The sequence below is a fragment of the Pongo abelii genome, chromosome X (genome assembly GCF_028885655.2).
Source record: "Pongo abelii isolate AG06213 chromosome X, NHGRI_mPonAbe1-v2.0_pri, whole genome shotgun sequence".
Lineage (NCBI taxonomy): Eukaryota > Metazoa > Chordata > Mammalia > Primates > Hominidae > Pongo > Pongo abelii.
This window is the reverse complement of record NC_072008.2, coordinates 159,980,669-159,998,656: the sequence shown is the minus strand read 5'-3', so window position 1 is coordinate 159,998,656 and position 17,988 is coordinate 159,980,669. Positions and strand designations below refer to the sequence as shown.

Here is a 17,988-nt window from a genome sequence, read left to right as displayed (position 1 = left end):
CCAAAGGCCCCAACTCCTAATGCCATGTGATATGGTTTGGCTGTGTTCCTACCCAAATCTCATCTTGAATTGTGGCTCCCACAATTTCCATTTGTCCTATGAGGGACCCAGTGGGAGGTAACTGAATCATGGGGGTGGGTCTTTCCTGTGCTGTTCTCGTGATAGTAAGTCTCACAAGATCTGATGGTTTTATAATGGGCAGTTCCCCTGCACAAGTTCTCTCTTCCCTGCCACCATGTAAGATGTGACTTTGCTCCTCCTTGCCTCCCACCATGATTGTGAGGCCTCCCTCACCACGTGGCCCTGTGAGTCAATTAAACTTCTTTTTCTTTATAAGTTACCCAGTCTCGATATGTCTTTATTAGCAGCGTGAAAATGGATTAATACACCATCCCACTGGGGATCAGGGCTTCCACATATGAATTTTCAGGGGGCACAAACATTCAGTCCATAGTGCTGACTGATGAGGTACCATGAAGAGTCCAGAAGTAGACTCACACACATGTGGCCAACTGATTTTCCACAAAGGGGCTAAGGTAACTCAACTGGAGAAAAGATAATCTTTTCAACAAATGGTGCTAGAAAAACTGGATATCCATATATAAAAAAATGAATTGTGAATTTGCCTCACACCACACACAAAATGGATCATAGACCTAAATATAAGAGCTAAGATTATACAACTTCTATAAGGAAACGGGTCTATGTTTTTATAAGAAGACACTGGATAAAGACTTAGTGACTCGAGTTTTGCAAAGATTTCTTAACTATGACACAAAAAGCACAAACTATAAAATTTAAAAGTCCATACCTTAGACTCCATCAACATAACGCAACTTCTGCTCTTTAAAATGCACTGTTATGCAAATGGAAAGGCAAGCCAGAGTTTGGAAGAAAAATATTGCAAAATACATATCTGACAAAGGACTTGTGTCTAGAGTTCTTACAACTTAATAAGAAGACAAACAACCTCATTTAAAAATGGGCAAAAGACTTGAACAGATACTTCCTCAAAGAAGACATATGAATGGCCAATGGACACATGAAAAGATGCTCAACATCATTAGTTATCAGGGAAATGCAAATCAAAACCACAATGAAATACCACCCCACACCCACTGGGATGGCTATAATGAAAAGGCAGACAATAACAAGTGTTAGCGTATTAGTCTGTTCTTGCATTACTATGAAGAAATACCTGAGATTGGGTAATTTATAAAGAAAAGATGTTTAATTGGCTCATGGTTTTTCAGGCTGTACAGGAAGCATGGCAGCATCTGCTTCTGGGGAAGCCTCAGGGGCTTTTACTCATGGTGGAACGCAAAGCAGGAGCAGGCACATCACGCTGCCAGAGCAGGAGCAAGAGAGAGAAGGGGGAAGTGCCACACGCCTTTAAAGGACCATCTCTTGGGAGAACTCAATCACTATCATGAGGACAACACCAAGAGGATGGTACTAAACCATTCATGAGAACCCTGTCCCCATGATCCAGTAACCTCCCACCAGGCCCCACCTCCAACATTGGAGATTACAATTCAACATGAGATTTGGGCGGGGTCACAGATCCAAACTATATCAGTTGGTGAGGATATGGAGAAATTAAAATGCTTGTACACTGCTAGTGGGAACATAAGATGGTGCAGCTGCTATGGAAAAGCTTGGCAGTTCCTCACACAGTTGAACACAGAGTTACCACATGACCCAACAATTCCACTCCTAGCCGTATATCCAAGAGAAATAAAAACATATGTCCACGCAGAAACTGGTACACAAATGTTCACAGCAGCTTTATTTGTCATGGCCAAAACCTGGTAACAACCCAAATGTCCATCAACAGGTATTCAACAGGTATTGTGGTCCACCCATACAATGGGATCCTACCAACAATAAAAAAAATGAAGTACTGATATGCACAAAAACACCTGATGAGAAAATAATTGTGCTGAGTGAAAGAGGCCAGACATACACTGTATGAGTCCATTTCTATGGAATTCTAGAACATGGAAATTAATCTACAGTGACAGCAAGCCAAGCAGTGGCGGTGGGGATGGGGGACAGTGAGGAGCAGGAAAGAGGGGTTGCTGGAGGCGCAAGGCCACTTCTGGGAGTGGCGGATCAATTCACTGTCTCGATTATGGGGGAGGTTTCGTGGGTGTCCACACATGCCAAAAACCCTCCAACTGTACACTTTAAAGACGTGCAGTTTCTTGTATGCCCATTATACCTTCATAATGCTGTCAAAGAAAGATTAAACAATCATTGACCTTCAGGTCTGCAGCAGGCCTCCATTTCCCACATGAATATTCCCCGGCAGTGGAGAAGGCTCTAGTTTGGCCTTCGTGAACACAAAAGGAGGGCACTGCGCTCCTCTCAAAAGTCCAAGGCCTTCAATTAAAGGTATATAAGAATCTGCAGAGCAGCTGTCCAGAACTCCTGGAGGACCCGTTTTGCGAAGACAGTGATAGATGCACTGGGGCTGGCATCAGATGGAACCAGCTGCGAGTCCCATGGCAAGTGGGAGCCCCTGAGACACGTGGCTGGGGCCCTTGTGTCAAAGACGTCCCCTCTCATGTTGCCTCAGCCTCATCATGCCCCCAGCCCAACACCTCATGGGCATCACAACCATCGAGATGACTACAGTTATAAAATTTGTGGTGGTCAGTGTGTAAATTCAAACCCTGTGGTAGTCATGATTTATATTAACTTCCCTTTGTCATTCTTAGGATAATTCTTTCATGTTTTGGAAAATTGCTCCTCATCAGGAGCCTGTTAGAGCCCAGACTTTTGTATATGGCATCCCAGACTCTCCACACTCTGGTTCTAACTGACCCTTTAGCCCATACATGTCCTACCGAAACCTCTCTGCCCTTCTAAGCTTCCCTGAACACACCTCATACTTTCCCTTCTTCCCTGCCTGTCCCAACCCAAGCAGTTCCCAGCCAAGGACTCCCTTCCTTTCCCTCTACCTCCACTTCCTGTCTCCAGAGCTGCCGTTGCAACTACCCTGGCAAGTGTGGGAGCTGCCATGTTGCCTGAAGTCTGGGAACAGAAGCGACTGGAAAGAACACACAGCTGTGTTCTCAGGAGACTGATGTGGCACTTTGCTGGGAAACACAGGGGACCAGGTCCAGCCTCCCTTCCCTCTGGTCTCAGAGTCACAGCGTCTGAGTGGCCTCGAGTGGCTGCCTGTGGTCCCAGTCAGAGGAGCCTGCACCCCTGGGCTGACCCGAGGCAGCTCACCCACGAGGCCTTTCTGTCTTACCTTCACAGGGACTCCCCAAGGAACACCCAAAGCCCAGCTCTGGCCATTCCCCACAATCTCAGGCTTACAGCCTTTCCTGTAACCTTGAACCCAAGGTCTATCCATGTAGTTTAAACCCTCAGAATAGGCTCTCTACACTAGAGGGCTCATTTCCAGGCCGATACTCATAGATCTTCGTTATTTGCAACCAAAGTAAACGGGACAATTCCATTTCACAACGAATCCAGCCAGGACAAGTTACTAGTTACATGGGGACACTGCCAGAGCATTTATGTGGCTCTTGAAGCATTCACAGTTTCAAAGGGCAAAAGCCCAAAGGCAAAGGGGTCCCAGGTTGGCATCCAGGAAAGTTCTTGGGTGGCGGGGTGGAGGAAGCCTTGGAAAACAGGCAAGACTTTCCCCATAGTTTAAGCTTTTACATTCTAGCTGTCCATCACAAAGCAAGCGTGGGCTATACCCTCCCAGTTCCCCACACAGCAAGAGGGAGGGAGCCCAATTTCAAGGCACCATTGAAGGAAAAACACAAATGTCCTTTTCGAACATTCTGACTTTGATTCCATGTGAAACCCGTTCAGCTCACGTGGCATACTTAACTGCCACACCCAAAAGAAAATGATAGCAATGACTACCTTGCAGTGAGAATGTCATTAAGGGGAGCTAAATTAGACTAAGCAATGATAGAAGGCTGCACTATTTTAAATGCCATTTATCTAAGTAAGCACTGGGGACCTTGGAACTTTTCCCGGCACTCCAAAGTCACAGTGCAAGTGCCCAGCATCTCTCCTGGCAACTCCACTTCCTGCTGAAAACTCCTGTACCTTGTCCTGCCTGTATCTAGTCAGTCTTGGGTAGGTCCCGAGGTGAAAAAAAAAAGGAGCTTCCGTTAAAAACAGAGTTCACTTATGCATCAGAACCAACGGCATGACAAGACACTAAGGAGTCGACTCTTCTTTAGTGAAAGCTGGCTACTGTCTGGCTTGTAGGAACGAAATCATTTACCTCCTAGAACAACGGAAATGGCTATCAGAGTGCATGGATCTGTTTCTTTCCTGGTTCAGTTGAATAAAGTAAGACTAGAGCCCAGTTGCATGGCCTCCTGCCACAGGCACCTACTCTGCATGAGGATTGCGTTCCTGGACCCATGCCAGCCCTTACAAAGACTGTCTGCACAGCAGAAAAACCCAGACTTCCCAATGGCCTCATCAGGGACTTCAAATACACCATTCCTAATACTTCTTTTTCTGGAAAACCCAGAGTCGTAGATGCTTCGGATTGCCTGGAGGCAAGTCTGGAGCCGACGATGGTCCCAAGCCTGAGTCTCAGGTGCTAGGAGTGCAAGACCCATTTCACTCATGCTTACTGATTACCAGCACCGGGCTTGGCATCAAGGACATGGGGACAGGCATGACACACACTTGTGGGCTTATGAGACCGGTTTGCAGACAAGAACGCAATCACAGGATGGGGGATAGGGACCCACTGAAGGAGGCTACAGTGTAAGTGCAACTTACAAGAACTCTAGAAGTTTTCATAAAACTATATATATTGTGTGTGTATGTGTGTGTGTGTGTGTAACATTTCTGGAGTTGTCCTAGTGACTGGCACTCCAAGCAGCATTCTCTGAGGGAATCCTGTATGTTCGGGTCTTCCCACACTCTCTTGATAGGAGCCAGCTGTCTTTGAACCTCCCCCCTCCACCACGCCTACCACCCACCTGCCCTCAGGCCTTGTGGATGACAAACCCCCTCTCCCCTGGGAGGGGACAGGGCTGGAAGGAGGTGGCCGCTGACCAGGACGCTGGGCTGAGAGCACCAAGGGGCAGAGCTCCTGAGCCCAGCTCTGGGGACAGCGCTGGGGAACTAGGATAAGTCCCGCCAGCAGCTGCTTCTGCCAGCCCCGAGACTTTTCCTTGAGAATTCCCCTTGGCTTTCAGTAAAGTGCCATTTGAAGGGTCTGCCCTGTTTCTGCAGGGCTACGGGAAAGAGGGGTGGACTGCATCGTTGTAGGGAGAAGAGGGGCCAGGCTTGCCACCACACTCATCTGGGGGCAGGCCTGGGGTGGCCCCCTTTCTCCTGCCTGAGGTCTTCTCAGAGGGCTGGGGGGGGACTCTTATTTAGGGAGTGAATCCCTGATACTCTGATATGGCAAAATCTCTATTTTCAATGTACATTACCCCTGAATACAAAAACAATCAAAGCAACGGAACGTCCAATATTCTACAAAATGTCACGCAAAAGACATTCGATGAAAGATTCGTTCCTGGGCTTGCTCTGTTGCCTAAGTGCAAATTCCTAACCCGTCTGGCTTTCCTCCTAATCGTCACCAGCCGCAAGAGAGGCTGCCTGATGGGGAGGAGCAGGTAAGTGCGAAGCTTTAGGCACTGGTGGTGGGGTGGGGCAGGGGGACAGGGGACAGAGAGGCCAGGGTGGCCTTTGCTAGTGGGGTCTGGGGAGCAGAAGGCAGTGGGCGGGCAGGGGGGAAAGCAAAGCCAGCAGGGTGGCTACTACGAATGTCCAGTTGTGAGTGACCTGAAGGGTCTTATCCTCTCTGCAGGGCCTGGGCTAGCCATTCCTAGAACCACTGGTGCTCAGGGATGATGGGGCCTGGGCGCTGCTCCTCCTCCCAGAAGCAGCTGGGGGCACCCAGACAAGGCGGGAGTTTCCCGGCACAGCCCCCCATCCTATGCCAACATTCAGGGAGCCTCTTGCCTCTGTGCTAACTTTAGCGCCTCCCCCACCTGCAATATAAGCGCTTAAAGGATTAAAGTGCTTTCAGTATCTTCTACTTGGGAACACTAACAACTCTTAGGGCAAGGGGAACGACCCCCAGGGAGGAAATGCACCACTCTTCTGTAACTCAAAGCCAGCGTGCCCCCGCTGGCTGGCCTTACTGGCCTCATGCGGCCTCCTCCCTACCCGCAGCAGGCGATTCTGATGCAAATCCGAGGGATGGTTCATGCATCCCCTCCACACACGCCTGTGCACACACGATAGTACCTGTGGCTCAGGGGCGAGTGGCCCAGGTGCCGTCTCTATGACTCAGTTGCAAGGCCCAGGACTCAGGAGGGAGTAGAGGGCCTCCATTCCCAGCCCACACTGCCGTTGATGGAGGAGCCAGGGCAGGCGGCAGTCCTCGGCTCTGAGTCCTTCCTGCGTTTCTCAGCCTCAGGGTGAGGCTCTGCCTGGGGTCTTCTGATGGGCAAAGAGGTCAGGGCTGTGGCCGCAATCGAGGCCCTGGGAGGGCAGTCTTCCCACCTGAAGGGGGCTGAGCCTCGACGTCCCTAGGAAGGCCCCCCACGCAGACCGGCCGCGCCCTGGGTGCGCTGGCGGGGAGTCAGCGGCGGCTGGGCCTGGAAGGCCTGGCGGCCGCGCTCGGCCGCGGGGGGCTGGTGGCCACCACCGTGCTCCCAGGGCCGGCGCTCCCAGGGCCCGCTCGCCGTCGCGCCGTCTCCGCCTTCGCAGGGCGCCTGGCGCCGTGCACTGCCTGGTGCTTGAATAGGTTGGCGCGCCGGCCGAAAGCCTTGCCGCAGTCGCTGCACTCGTAGGGCTTCTCACCGCTGTGCACGCGCCGGTGCTGGCTGAGGCCCGAACGGCCACGGAAGGCCTTGCCGCACTCGCGGCACGCGAAGGGCCGCTCGCCGCTGTGGCTGCGCTGGTGGTGGATGAGCTGCGAGACGCCCTTGAAGGCCTTGGCGCACTGGCCGCAGGCGTAGGGCTTCTCGCCGCGGTGCGTGCGCTGGTGCTCGATGAGGTTGGAGCTGCGGCTGAAGGCCTTGCCGCACTCTGGGCACGCGTAGGGCCGCTCGCCGCTGTGCACGCGCGCGTGCTCCAGGAGCGCGAAGCTGCGGCGGAACAGTTTGCCGCAGTCGCCGCAGGCGAAGGGCCGCTCGCCGCTGTGGATGACCTGGTGCTTGATGAGGTTGGAGCTGCGCGTGAAGGTCTTGCTGCACTCGGGGCAGGCGTAGGGCTTCTCGCCGCTGTGGATGCGCTGGTGCTCCAGGAGCGCGAAGCTGCGGCGAAACAGCTTGCCGCACTCGGGGCACGCGTAAGGCTTCTCGCCACTGTGGATGATGCGGTGCTTGATGAGGTTGGAGCTGCGGCTGAAGGCCTTCCCGCACTGCTGGCACAGGTACCGCTTCTCCGCGCCTTTGGGGCCCTGCGGCCCCGCAGCCGAGCTCTGCCCCAAGCCCTGGGCACCTCTCTGGAGCACAGACGACCTCGCCGCCTGCCCCTCCTTGCCACCTTGTGGATCGGGCCCGGGGAGTTGTCGTCCAGAATGCTTCTGCGTTGAAGTCGACGTCTTGCTCTGTGTTCTGTCACCTGGAAAGACAGAGCACCAGGCAGTGTCACCCTCATGCCAAGTCAGAGAGATGAACGAGCAGGAGGTGAGAACATGGGATGGAGCAAGGTGACCACAGAACAGAAAGCCATCACACAGGCAGACAGGAGAGATGAAGGGGCGGGAGGATGGGCTGGAGATAGCGGGGCTGCTGTGATACCTGGGGATTGACATCTGCCTCCAAAGAGGATTTCCCACCCAAAGCGGCCGGGTACCCTCCCCCCGCCCCCTTTGCCACTGCTATTCCTTTTCCCCCCGATGGGGAGCTGGTTGAGCACCTCTCACTCACCTGTGTGCAATCCTGCCGTGGCCCAGGTTCTGGGGATGTCTGCTACCCAGGGTCCTTCCCCTCGTTCCAATTGGGAGATCAGGTGAGGCTTGGAGAAGGAAAATCCTGGGCGTGGAATATGAAGCAGGTCAGGACCACTATGGCTAAGGGCAGGGTCGCTCCTGAACTCAGGTAATTCTCAATATCTTCAGGTAACAGAGAATAAAGAACTCTCTAAAAGGCACTACTGGGAAGGCTCAGAGAAAGGGCCAAGTCCCTCTACGAGGGCAACGGCTCCTGCGCGCCCAGGACCAGGTGGGCACTGAGATCTTCAGTAGCTGGCGATTTGGGCCATGAGGACAACTGTGCTTGTCACCTGGCCTGCAGGGAGGCTGAGAAGCTCATGAGAAATCGGGGATGTGTGTGGGCACCCTGAGGGACAGAAGAAGGGCTTGCAAGCCCCAGGGACTATTGGGAGGCCGACAGCCATGTGTCCCAAAAGCTGAATTGCCCTGTTTCATCATCCAACTCCACTGAGGATCCCAGACCCCTCCCTGGAACCCCAGGTCTGCCTGGTGAGTGTCAGAAGGAATCCAGGGGATGAAGTTGCTTTCCGTCTATGGGGCTAGATTACAGAGGCAAAATCTGTGGAGTCAGATCCCCACAACCCCAAAGGCAGTAGGGTGCAATGTTGAAGACCCTCTGGATTTCCCCTCCAGCGGCGTGGGGAAATGGAGTGTTTCCATTTCCACTGGGAAGTGGAGTGTCTGAGCTTAGCTGCAGCAGCCAACCTTGCTGGGCACACTGGGAGAAAGGCCAGAGGCCCGGTCCCACTCTGTTTCACGCATGCATCTCTCATCAGCTGCGTGAGGCGGGGGCAAGTCACTGGCACCCTCAGAGGTTCTTCACCCCACCTGAAAACCTTCCTGAGTGCTCCGGCCCCCATCCATCTAGCCTGTGAATCCTGCTTTTGCCCTTTAATTGGCAAAATTGCTGCCCCTTCCGCAGTGGGTGTGCACTGGCATGGAAGGGGGAGAGCAGTGTGCTCCAAGCTGCCCCAGCTCCTCCCGGGACTTCTCAAGGCTTGAAATCCAAGTCTACACTTTGTCCTTATGTGGGACCTCCGTGGGCAATGGAAGGAAAAGATGTTGCTAAATTTTATAAAGTGGAACGGATGCAAAATGCAGCCGTCATAGAAATGAATTAAGTCTGAAAGAGTGCACATAAATATTCCAGTAGAATTTGCATCTCTCTTTTGAGTAGAAAGACCTTTAGTCGATCCACGATTTTATACACAAGATAAATCTGGTACTGAAACTTACAGGCCAACGCATTTACCTAAAACATTTACAGGTCTAGATCACTTAGCTAAAAACCATCCTACTGAGATTACTGGCATTACTGGTCTGATGGAGAAACACATTTATTCTTGGGCTCATAGCAACCAACAAACAGGAATCTCGGAAATAAACTGAGCCCAGAGACAGAGTAGGTGGGACTGGGTGTGTGTATGTCGTGGAGGGACCACTTACCCAGTGACACCAAATGGCTATAGTTCTCCAGCATCACCCGCTTGTAGAGGACCTTTTGTCTGAGGTCCAGAAGCTTCCACTCTGTCTTTGTGAAGTACACGGACACATCCTCAAAAGACACTGGCACCTAAAATAAGACATTCTTGTGGCCACAGGGGAATTCAACCCCCTGGGCCCCTGGAGGAGCTGACAGAAACAAAATGTGGGGTGGGGGGAGCCCTGGAAGGCTCAGCAGGTGGAAAGACTCAGGTTGCACGAGTTGTAAGACAGAAAAACAGGCAGCACAGCCGACAGAGGCGGGGAGCCCCGGATTGTGCGCCTCAGGAAAGGAAAACAATGCTAAGGGCAGCCTAAGCTCAGCCCAGCTGGAGAGGCCTGGGCATGAGGAGGCAGCAGACGGGGGCTGCCAGGGGGAAAGGCCAGGGAGAGGGGCCACCACTCACCTTGGGTCTCGTGGTCAGGAGAATGGCTGCCATCACCAGGGCGCAGAGGAGCTAAGGGAAATGCAAAGAGCCCCCTGTGAGCCCAGGCCAGCTTGGAGCAGCCAATCTGCGACCTGCTTGAAGACCCTGCTTAGTTTTTCTTGTGAAATAAGCACAGCGGCCACCTGTGGTGGTCTCACTCCTGCAGCTTCACCAAGGGCCCCTCACCATCAGACCTTCTGTATGGCTTCCTGGGGCGGCCGTAACAAGTACTACAAATCGGGGCCTTCAAGCAACACACATTTTTCTCTCCTGGTTCTGGAGGCCAGAAGTCCGAGATTCAGGTGCTGGCAGGCTCCCGCTCCACTGAAGCCCCTTTCTCGCCTCTTTCAGCTTCTGGTGGTTTCCAGCAATCCTTCTCGGCCCCTGTCTTCGTGTGGCCATCCTCTCTCTGTGTGTCACTGGATTAGGGCCCACCCTGCTCCTACAGTATGACCTCATCTTACCTTGATTACAGCTGCGAAGACTCCCTTTCCAAATGAGGTCACAGTCACAGATACCAGGAGTTGAGACTTCAATATGTCTTTTCGGGGGGCACCATTCAAACCCAGGACACTTTCTGCAACTGAGCTGCCATGCCCACTTCCATACTGGCGCTTGCCTGACCAGGCTTTCGAGGGAGCTCGTTCCTTCTTTCCTTTCTTTTCTTCTTTTGCTGCTTTTCTTAGCTCTCTCCCCATGTGGCCAGCGTCCCCTGACCCCAACTTTCCAGCCATTCCTGGAAGCTCCACTGCCAATCCCCTTCCCTCAGGTTGGGATTCTTAAGGAAACTCCAAATGCACATGCACGACCTCCCTTTGAAAAATTAAGAGAAGAGAGGTGAGGGCAGTGCAGAATCAAGGGGGACCTACAGTAGTGGGGGTGCTCTCTGAAGGGGTGACATTCAGGCAGAGAGCTGGAGGCTGCAAGTGGCAAAGAGAGTAGCCAGCCAACGGCACAGCACATACCCTGGCCCTCAGATGGTCCTGCATTTGGCATTCGTGGTGCTGAAAATTAGGGAACAGGCGCAGAGGATGACGCCATGTGGGACCTTGGAGGGACAGTAGGAAGTTGAGTTTCAGGCTAAGAGTAGGGAACATGAAATTGACAAAGTGGACAAAATTCACCTCGGCCTCAGGACTTCTCCACATCAGTTCTCAATGCCAGATGGCAGTCAGTGCTGTGGGTTGGATATCTGAGTCTCCAAACGTCACGTTGCAATTTGATCCCCAATGTTGGAGGTGGGGCCTCATGGGAGTTGTTTGGGTCATGGGGGTGAGTCCCTCATGAACAGATTAATGCCCTCCCTCAGGGGTGAGTGAGTCCTTGCTCTGTGAGAGCTGGTTGTTACAAAGAGCCTGGCTCCTCCCATCATCTTGTGCCCCCTCTGGCCACGTGATCTCTGCACATGCCGTGCGCCACCAGCTCCCCTTCGACTCCTACCCTGAATGGAAGCAGCTTGAGGCTCTCACTAGATGCAGACGCCCAGTCTTGAACTTTCCACCCAGCAAAATCCTGAGCTAAAGAAACCTTTTCTCTTTATAAATTACCCAGCCTCTGGTATTCCTGTACAGCAACACAGGAGGACTAAGACAGGGGGGTAAAAGATTGTTCCTTTCTCAGCACACGCCCCCACCAGCTACTTCCTGGTTTCTCTGCTTCTCTGCCTGGGATTTCCGTTTTGTTGGTCTCCAAGCTTTTATTGATGTTCCAATGGGTGACTACAGTTTGTTTGTGCCAACAACGCCACAGGAGAGAGGGAGAGGGGACAGGGTCCCAGGAGCATAGAGAAGGACAGCCATAGTATTTGCCTGGCATTTAAATTGCTCCAAAGTCCCTTATCATCCATGATGACCTGCCAGCCAACATTGGTCCAAGATACATAAGCTGATGTTCTGAATCCCTGAAGGTGGAATGGATGCTAAACCACTAGGTTAAAGACTTGAGAGAGAAAGGGGTATCACATATCAAAATGCCATCCTGTGATTATTTGAGGGCTGCGAGAGAGTAATGTAACTTAGCAGTGGGACATAGGGTGGGACAGTCCTGCTGCCAGGATGCAGTAGGAAGGTATCCTACCAAAGCCATATGACTGGATTTGAACGCAGCCTTGGCACTCAATGTCCAGTGTCCAGAGGCCCTTGGGAATAGATGACACCACAAGGAAGCAACCTGCCCGACCCAGAAAGTGGGCTGTTCCATAGAGCAACGGGTCCAGTATCCTCTGCAAATCAGTGTCATGGGGGGGAGAAAGGAGACTGGGGAGAGAGGCTGTTCTAGATGAAAAGAGATTTAAGGGGCCCAACACCCAACTGCAAGAGGGGTCGTCAATGAGACGCTGGCGTAAATGAGAGAGTCATCAAAGGGATTAGGGATCATTGGGAGGGGGTGACTATGGGGTGGCCCTCGGAAGAAAGTAGGGGATCATTACTGCTCGTGTGTTGGATGGATAGTGGCACTGGGTCATGGAAGAAAATGTCCCTTTTAAAGAAATGCATATTGAAGCATTTGGGGGAGGGACTGGAATGCAACTTACTTTAAAACCTTTCACAAAGAGAAAGAGAGAAAAGCTAACACAAAAAAGGCAAGATGGTGATTAAAAAGAAAAAAAACTATGGAAAATAGACTGGTGGCTTGTCAATGAGTTAAACATAGTTATCATATGACCTGGCAGTTCCACTTCTGGGTATATACCCCCAAAGAATTGAAAACAGGTGGTTCACACAAACCCTTGTGCACCCGTGTTCACAGCAGCATTAATCACTACAGCCGAAAGGTGGAAGAAGCCCAGATGTCCATCGATGGATGGATGGACCAACACCATGAGCCTATATATACAATGGAAAAGTATTTGGCCATAGAAAGAAAGGAAATTCTGACACATGCTACCATGTGGATGAACCCTGAGGACACTGCTCAGTGAAAGAAGCCAGATGCAGACTTGAAAGGTCACATATTGTATGATTCCATTTTGTGATGTTAATCACATTTCCCAAGAGCCGTCTTGACCTAGTTTTGAAATAGTGGCTAAAACCTGTCATCACTATGCCCTTCGAGGGCAGTTTGCTAAGTCCCCACTCCCACCACTTTTCTTACAATTTCCCTCTCTCTAGGGCCACCAAACATACACTCCAACGGCCCCTGCCTCATTGGGCCCCCACACTCTGGGGCCAGGCACCAGACAAGTAGGGACAGCCCCTATGCCCTGGAGCCTGAAAACTTATGCAACTCAATCAATCCAAAGGAAGCCGGAGAAACCTAGCCACCCGCCTCTGCTGGCCCCTTCCGGCCCCAGCTGCTGTTTCCCTGTCCCTGGGTCTAACCCCTGTGTGGCCCTGCCTGGCAGCCTTCTCTCGTTCAGAGCTATACAGAACAAAAAGCTGTGCCTTTCATCTATCCCAGGGTCCTGTCATCCAAAGAACCTTTAACTCTCATAAAACATGTCTGTCCAGAACAGGTAAATCCATCATGTCAGAAGGCAGATTGGTGGGTGCCTGGGGCTGGGGGGATGGGGAGTGACTGCTAATGGGTCTACAGGTTTCCTTATGGGGCGATGAGAATGTTCTGGAGCCAGATAGAGGTGGTGACTGCACAACATGGTGAATGTACTACATGGCCTCTGAATTGTTCTCTTTAAAATGGTTAATTTGGCCGGGTGTGGTGGCTCACACCTGTAATCCCAGCACTTTGGGAGGCCGCGGTGGGTGGATCACTTGAGCTCAGGAGTTGGAGACCAGCCTGGCCAACATAGTGAGATTCCCATCTCTACAAAAAATACATAAAATTAGCTGGGTGTGGTGGCGCGTGTCTGTAGTCCCAGATACTTGGGAGGCTGAGGTGGGGTGATGGCTTGAACTGGGAAGGTTGAGGTTGCAGCAAGCCGTGATTGCACCACTGCACTCCAGCCTGGGCGACAGAGCTAGACTCTGTCTCAAAAAATTAATTTTTATGTTGTGTGAATCTCACCTCAATCAAAAAGGAGTGGAAAGAAATTTTCCTGTAGGTAAAATCATTCTAATGTCCGCAGGCCACACCTCATTTCATTATAACACACTGTCAGTCACTGGGAGCCCTGCAAAACTAAAGGTGCGTGGGGAGGTATTACTGATAATTTGCCAGTGCTTTCAGACTAGTATAAAATTATTGTTTTGAAAAGCAGCATAAGCTCATTTTTTTCCCTACCATAACAGTACTGAAAGTTCATTACCCATTTTGGACAAGTTGAAAGGGGGAGGAGTTATCTCTAGTCCCTCCACCCCAAGATTACTGAGGCAGGTCTGAGCCCCAAGGGAGCAGAGCACTGTTGAGTGGTGACCCCCTGAGTGAACACCCCATCGGCGGGAGTCCGCCCAGAGACGGAGACCCGCACTCAAGTGCAGCATCGGAAGACCCAGCGGAGGTGCTGGCCACACCAAGCCGTCACCCAGAGCAGTGCCTGTCCTTGAGAGCTAGTTCCCGAAAATCATCTACAATTTCAACTCCTGGAAAGAAAGACATGACAAACCCTGTGCACATAGAACTCAAATAACATCCAGGTGGGCACTACTCCGTGCATCTGAGGACAGAAGCACCTGGAAGGCGCCTGGCGGAACTAGAGAGCAGCTTCTTCCAGCTGGACCGGCAAGACCCTGTGACCTTTGGGGACCAGCAGAGCAGAGGCCAAGCAGAAGGATAATCCTGGGCTCTGAAGCCAGGCTTCCCCGAGGCACAGCATTGGGCACGCAGGTGAGAATCCACCAGACCTCGGCGCCTCAGGTAAGGAGCCAGAAAGGCCCATCAACCTGGGTGACCGGTGCCACTGCCAGCCCCTCCAGGGCTGCTCCACCTCTGCGAGGGGCCTCGGACCCGGGACCCCTGCTTGTGGACCTTAGCCTATGGGTGGAACTGAGTATGCGGGGTGCTCCACGCGGGGAGGGCCGGGAAGGGGATGAGAGCAGGGCCACTGCCTGCAAGGAAGCCTGGCCAACCAAGGGGAGACCCGGCTCTAGCAGGATGCCTTAAGACGACCACTAGATGGGGAGATATTCCAAGAAAAAGAAAAAAGAACCCACACAAACAAACAACAATCAGAAAAGCATCTAGCAGTCCCACTCGGTGGGAGCAGGAATTTGGGCTTTTTCATCCACAACAAGGGACAGGCATCGCCACTTTGGTTGGGTTTCTTCCGTCCTGGGGGATCTTGCTTCTCTCAGCCCCACCAGCTTTCCTCGGCCTGAGGCCCTAGTCACCTGCTGCCCACCTGGCAGAACGGCTGGAGAAGGAAACTGGAGAAACCCAGAGCCAAGGCCCGACCTGGGTGCTGTATGGGGCGACCGGGGCCCTCCATGCAGCCTAGCCTGAAAAAGTCCTCTGAGGAGCTTCCTTGCAGCTGGGCAGGCCTTGCCCTCTGGGGGCAGAGGCTAACCTAGCCAAAAGGGGGCCACCCAGGCTGCTCGCTGAGGGATCCTTCTAAGAGGCGGGTCGGGTCCTGTCCTTCTCTGCTCACAGTTATCCCTGGGATGCCCGTGTCACTCGGAGTAAACTCACACAACCATTCCTGACCTTGCCGAACCCTCCTCCCACCTCTGCACCTCCCTCTGCTCCTGCCACACTCTTGCTCCCTTGAGCCAGGCCACTCCTGCCTCAGGGCCTTTGTACAGGGGATTCCTTGTGCCTCGAATGCTCTTCCAAAACCATAACCACATGCCTCGCTCTTTGACCACCTTCAAGTTTTGGTAGAAATGTTGCCTTTGAAATGAGACTTATTCTAACCACACCACCTTAACTGGCAACCAGACCTCCCTTCCCCGGCTCTTACTGTCTTTTAACAGACTCTGTAATTACCAATGGAAAACATTTTCTGCTTATTGTCTGCGCTCAGCCACTAGAACGAGAACCACAGGGCAGGGCTTACTACCGCCGTGTCCCTGGCAGATCTCAAATGCTTGCTCAGGAGGTATGTGTGGGATTGAATCAGTCACAATTAGCCCTGTAGGGAAGCGCTGGGCGCCGCTTTCTGCCCAGCTCGGCTGGCTCCTTCTCTCACTCTTGCCCAGCACTTCCATTGGCCCTTCGCTTCCTCCTTGGCTTGGCTAAGCTTATGCTTTTCCGTGGCATGCCAGTCACCTGGTTAACATCCCGCACCACCGCGAGGCACCATCCCCCACCTGATACCCTCTGGAGCACAATTTTGGGCATCCTGCCCCCATCTGGAAACCCTCAGGGCCGGTGCCTGGGCAGCAGTGCCACAACCTCACAATGCCAGTCTGCCCAGCACTCTCACACCCAGAGGTGCAAAATCCAAACTCACCAGGCAGATCAGCGACAGGATGCTCTTTAGCCAGCCTCGGGACCCGTGGCTGGAAACCAATCAGGAGAGAAATTGACAAACATGGGCCGCGGCTCCCAGCGCCCAGCCCTGGATGGCTCTTCTCCCACGGCGCCCCTGGTACGGGGCGGCCCCGAGGGCTGGTCCGGCCACTCAGTGCTAGCCCGCCTCCCAGGGCGTCCCTGCTTGTCGCCGCCGCCGCAGCTCCCTCGTCCCCCTCGCCACCTGCACCCTGCCGAGACGGGCCCCTTACCCGCTTACCCGCACCCCTGCGGCCCAGCTCGGCCCTCCTACCTGGGCTCGGCGGGCGGCCGCGGCCTCCCTTCCTGCCCTGGCCGGCCGAGGCCAAGGCCGCCGCCTCCTCCGAGAAGCCCTCCGAGGCCGCGTCCCGGGGAAACGCGGGCGGGGGGTGGGGGCTCCTGGGCTTGTCTCTACTTCGCCTCTGGGTACCGCTCGCGAACAGCGTCCTGAAAGGGAGTCTCAGTCTGGTGCGCCGACGACGAGCGGGCCGGGAGCGGGCGGGGCCGGGGCGGCGGCAGCGTGGGAACGGGGCGCGTGGGGGGGGGGCATGGAGCATGCGCGGCGCAGAGGGATGGCGGCCCGCCCCGCGCCCGCCCCACAGGGGCGTCTGGCCTGGCTCCCCACGCGCCCCGAGGCACTTCCGCTTTCTGTCTGGGTTGCTCTGAAGGCTGGGGTCGAAGTGGTCAGCGCACCGCGGTTCCTGAAGGGGACAGGGTAGGGACCCGCGTTGGCAGAACACCTCCCATGGGCTAGACCCCTGGGCATTATTACGTCCATTCATTCAGTTATTCATCTCGCTGGGGTCCCCGGGACCTCTGCAGGGCAGCTAGCACCAAGTACCCTGGCCATGGTCACTCAGTAAAGGAGTGACCCAGGATGGCAAGGATCAGAAAGCGGGGAAGAGGTGAAAGGTGACTCAGGAAGGATGGTGTGGAGACGCGAGGAGGGGAAAAAGGAGGTCAGGGAAGTGCAAGAAGCCAAGACCTGGGTGTATCTGGCTTTCCCTCAGGTTACCAGAGGGGATCGCACCTGGAGTTTGTCATTTTCCAACGGGTCATACTCCACGTGGTAGAGCAGGGATTGAAGTCCAGGGTTGGTTGGGATATTGCTCTGATGACAATTGTGAGATCTTTGACAAATAGTGACGCGTATGAAAAAGACCGTAAAAGAAAAGCAGCAGGGAAAAATCAGCCGCATCACATATCCCAGCCCCGGCCACTGGGAACTGAGCACGAGGCGGGAGCCCCCTTGGCCTCTGAACCAGAGCTCAGGGGTTTCTTTTCTTCAGAGACCCTGGGCCCTGGCCAGGAGCACTTAGCCCGCAGCAAGGAGCCCTCGGCAAGCCTGTGCTCCCAGAAGGAAAGTCGTCCATCCGGGGCCTAGGGGAAGGGCGAGGACGCTGCTCAGGGAACCTCCGGTTGCAGGGAGGAGGGCCCCCAGGGGGCCCAGTGCAGGGACAGCTTCGGAGCCCCTTTCCCGAAGCAGAGGCAGGGAGGCTCCCGGTGGCCCTCGGCTGTGTGTCCTGGTGCCCAAGCTTGTCCCTTCACCGGGGCTCTGGCTGGGCAGGCTGGGGCCTGGGCTGTTGAGATGTTGTGGGGTGACTGGTTGGTGCCCCCTGAAAGATATGTCCATATCTTAACACCCAGGCCCTGTCAACAGGGCCTTGTATGCAAAAAAAGGGTGTCTGCAGATGTCATTAAATTGAGGATGTGGAGATGAGAGCAACCTAGATGATCCAGGGGGCCCCAAATCCAAGGACAGTTTCCTTAGAAGAGACAGGAGAGACAGACACAGAAAAG

The 17,988-nt window shown here is 53.6% G+C and overlaps 1 protein-coding gene across 1 annotated transcript; it reads right to left on the bottom strand.

Moving 5' to 3' along the window:
* Positions 1-1,763: 1,763 nt before the first annotated feature.
* On the bottom strand, positions 1,764-16,763 carry ZFP92 (ZFP92 zinc finger protein). The gene is made up of 6 exons (XM_009235398.3): positions 16,463-16,763; positions 10,329-10,677; positions 9,844-9,894; positions 9,401-9,527; positions 7,890-7,994; positions 1,764-7,581 (listed from the first exon to the last, which is right to left on the bottom strand). The coding sequence occupies exons 2-6, from the start codon at positions 10,596-10,598 to the stop codon at positions 6,596-6,598; spliced, it is 1,539 nt and encodes a 512-aa protein (XP_009233673.2). The 5' UTR covers positions 10,599-10,677; positions 16,463-16,763; the 3' UTR covers positions 1,764-6,595.
* Positions 16,764-17,988: the final 1,225 nt, after the last annotated feature.

Bases quoted from the DNA above. Each gene is read 5' to 3' on its own strand.
- ZFP92 (XM_009235398.3), bottom strand. From the start codon at position 10,598: ATGGCTGGAAAGTTGGGGTCAGGGGACGCTGGCCACATGGGGAGAGAG. The intron at 9,528-9,843 runs GTGAGTGGTGGC...GTCTTATTTTAG, and splicing joins TCCTGACCACGAGACCCAAG to GTGCCAGTGTCTTTTGAGGA. The intron at 7,582-7,889 runs GTGAGTGAGAGG...CTGTCTTTCCAG, and splicing joins CACGGCAGGATTGCACACAG to GTGACAGAACACAGAGCAAG.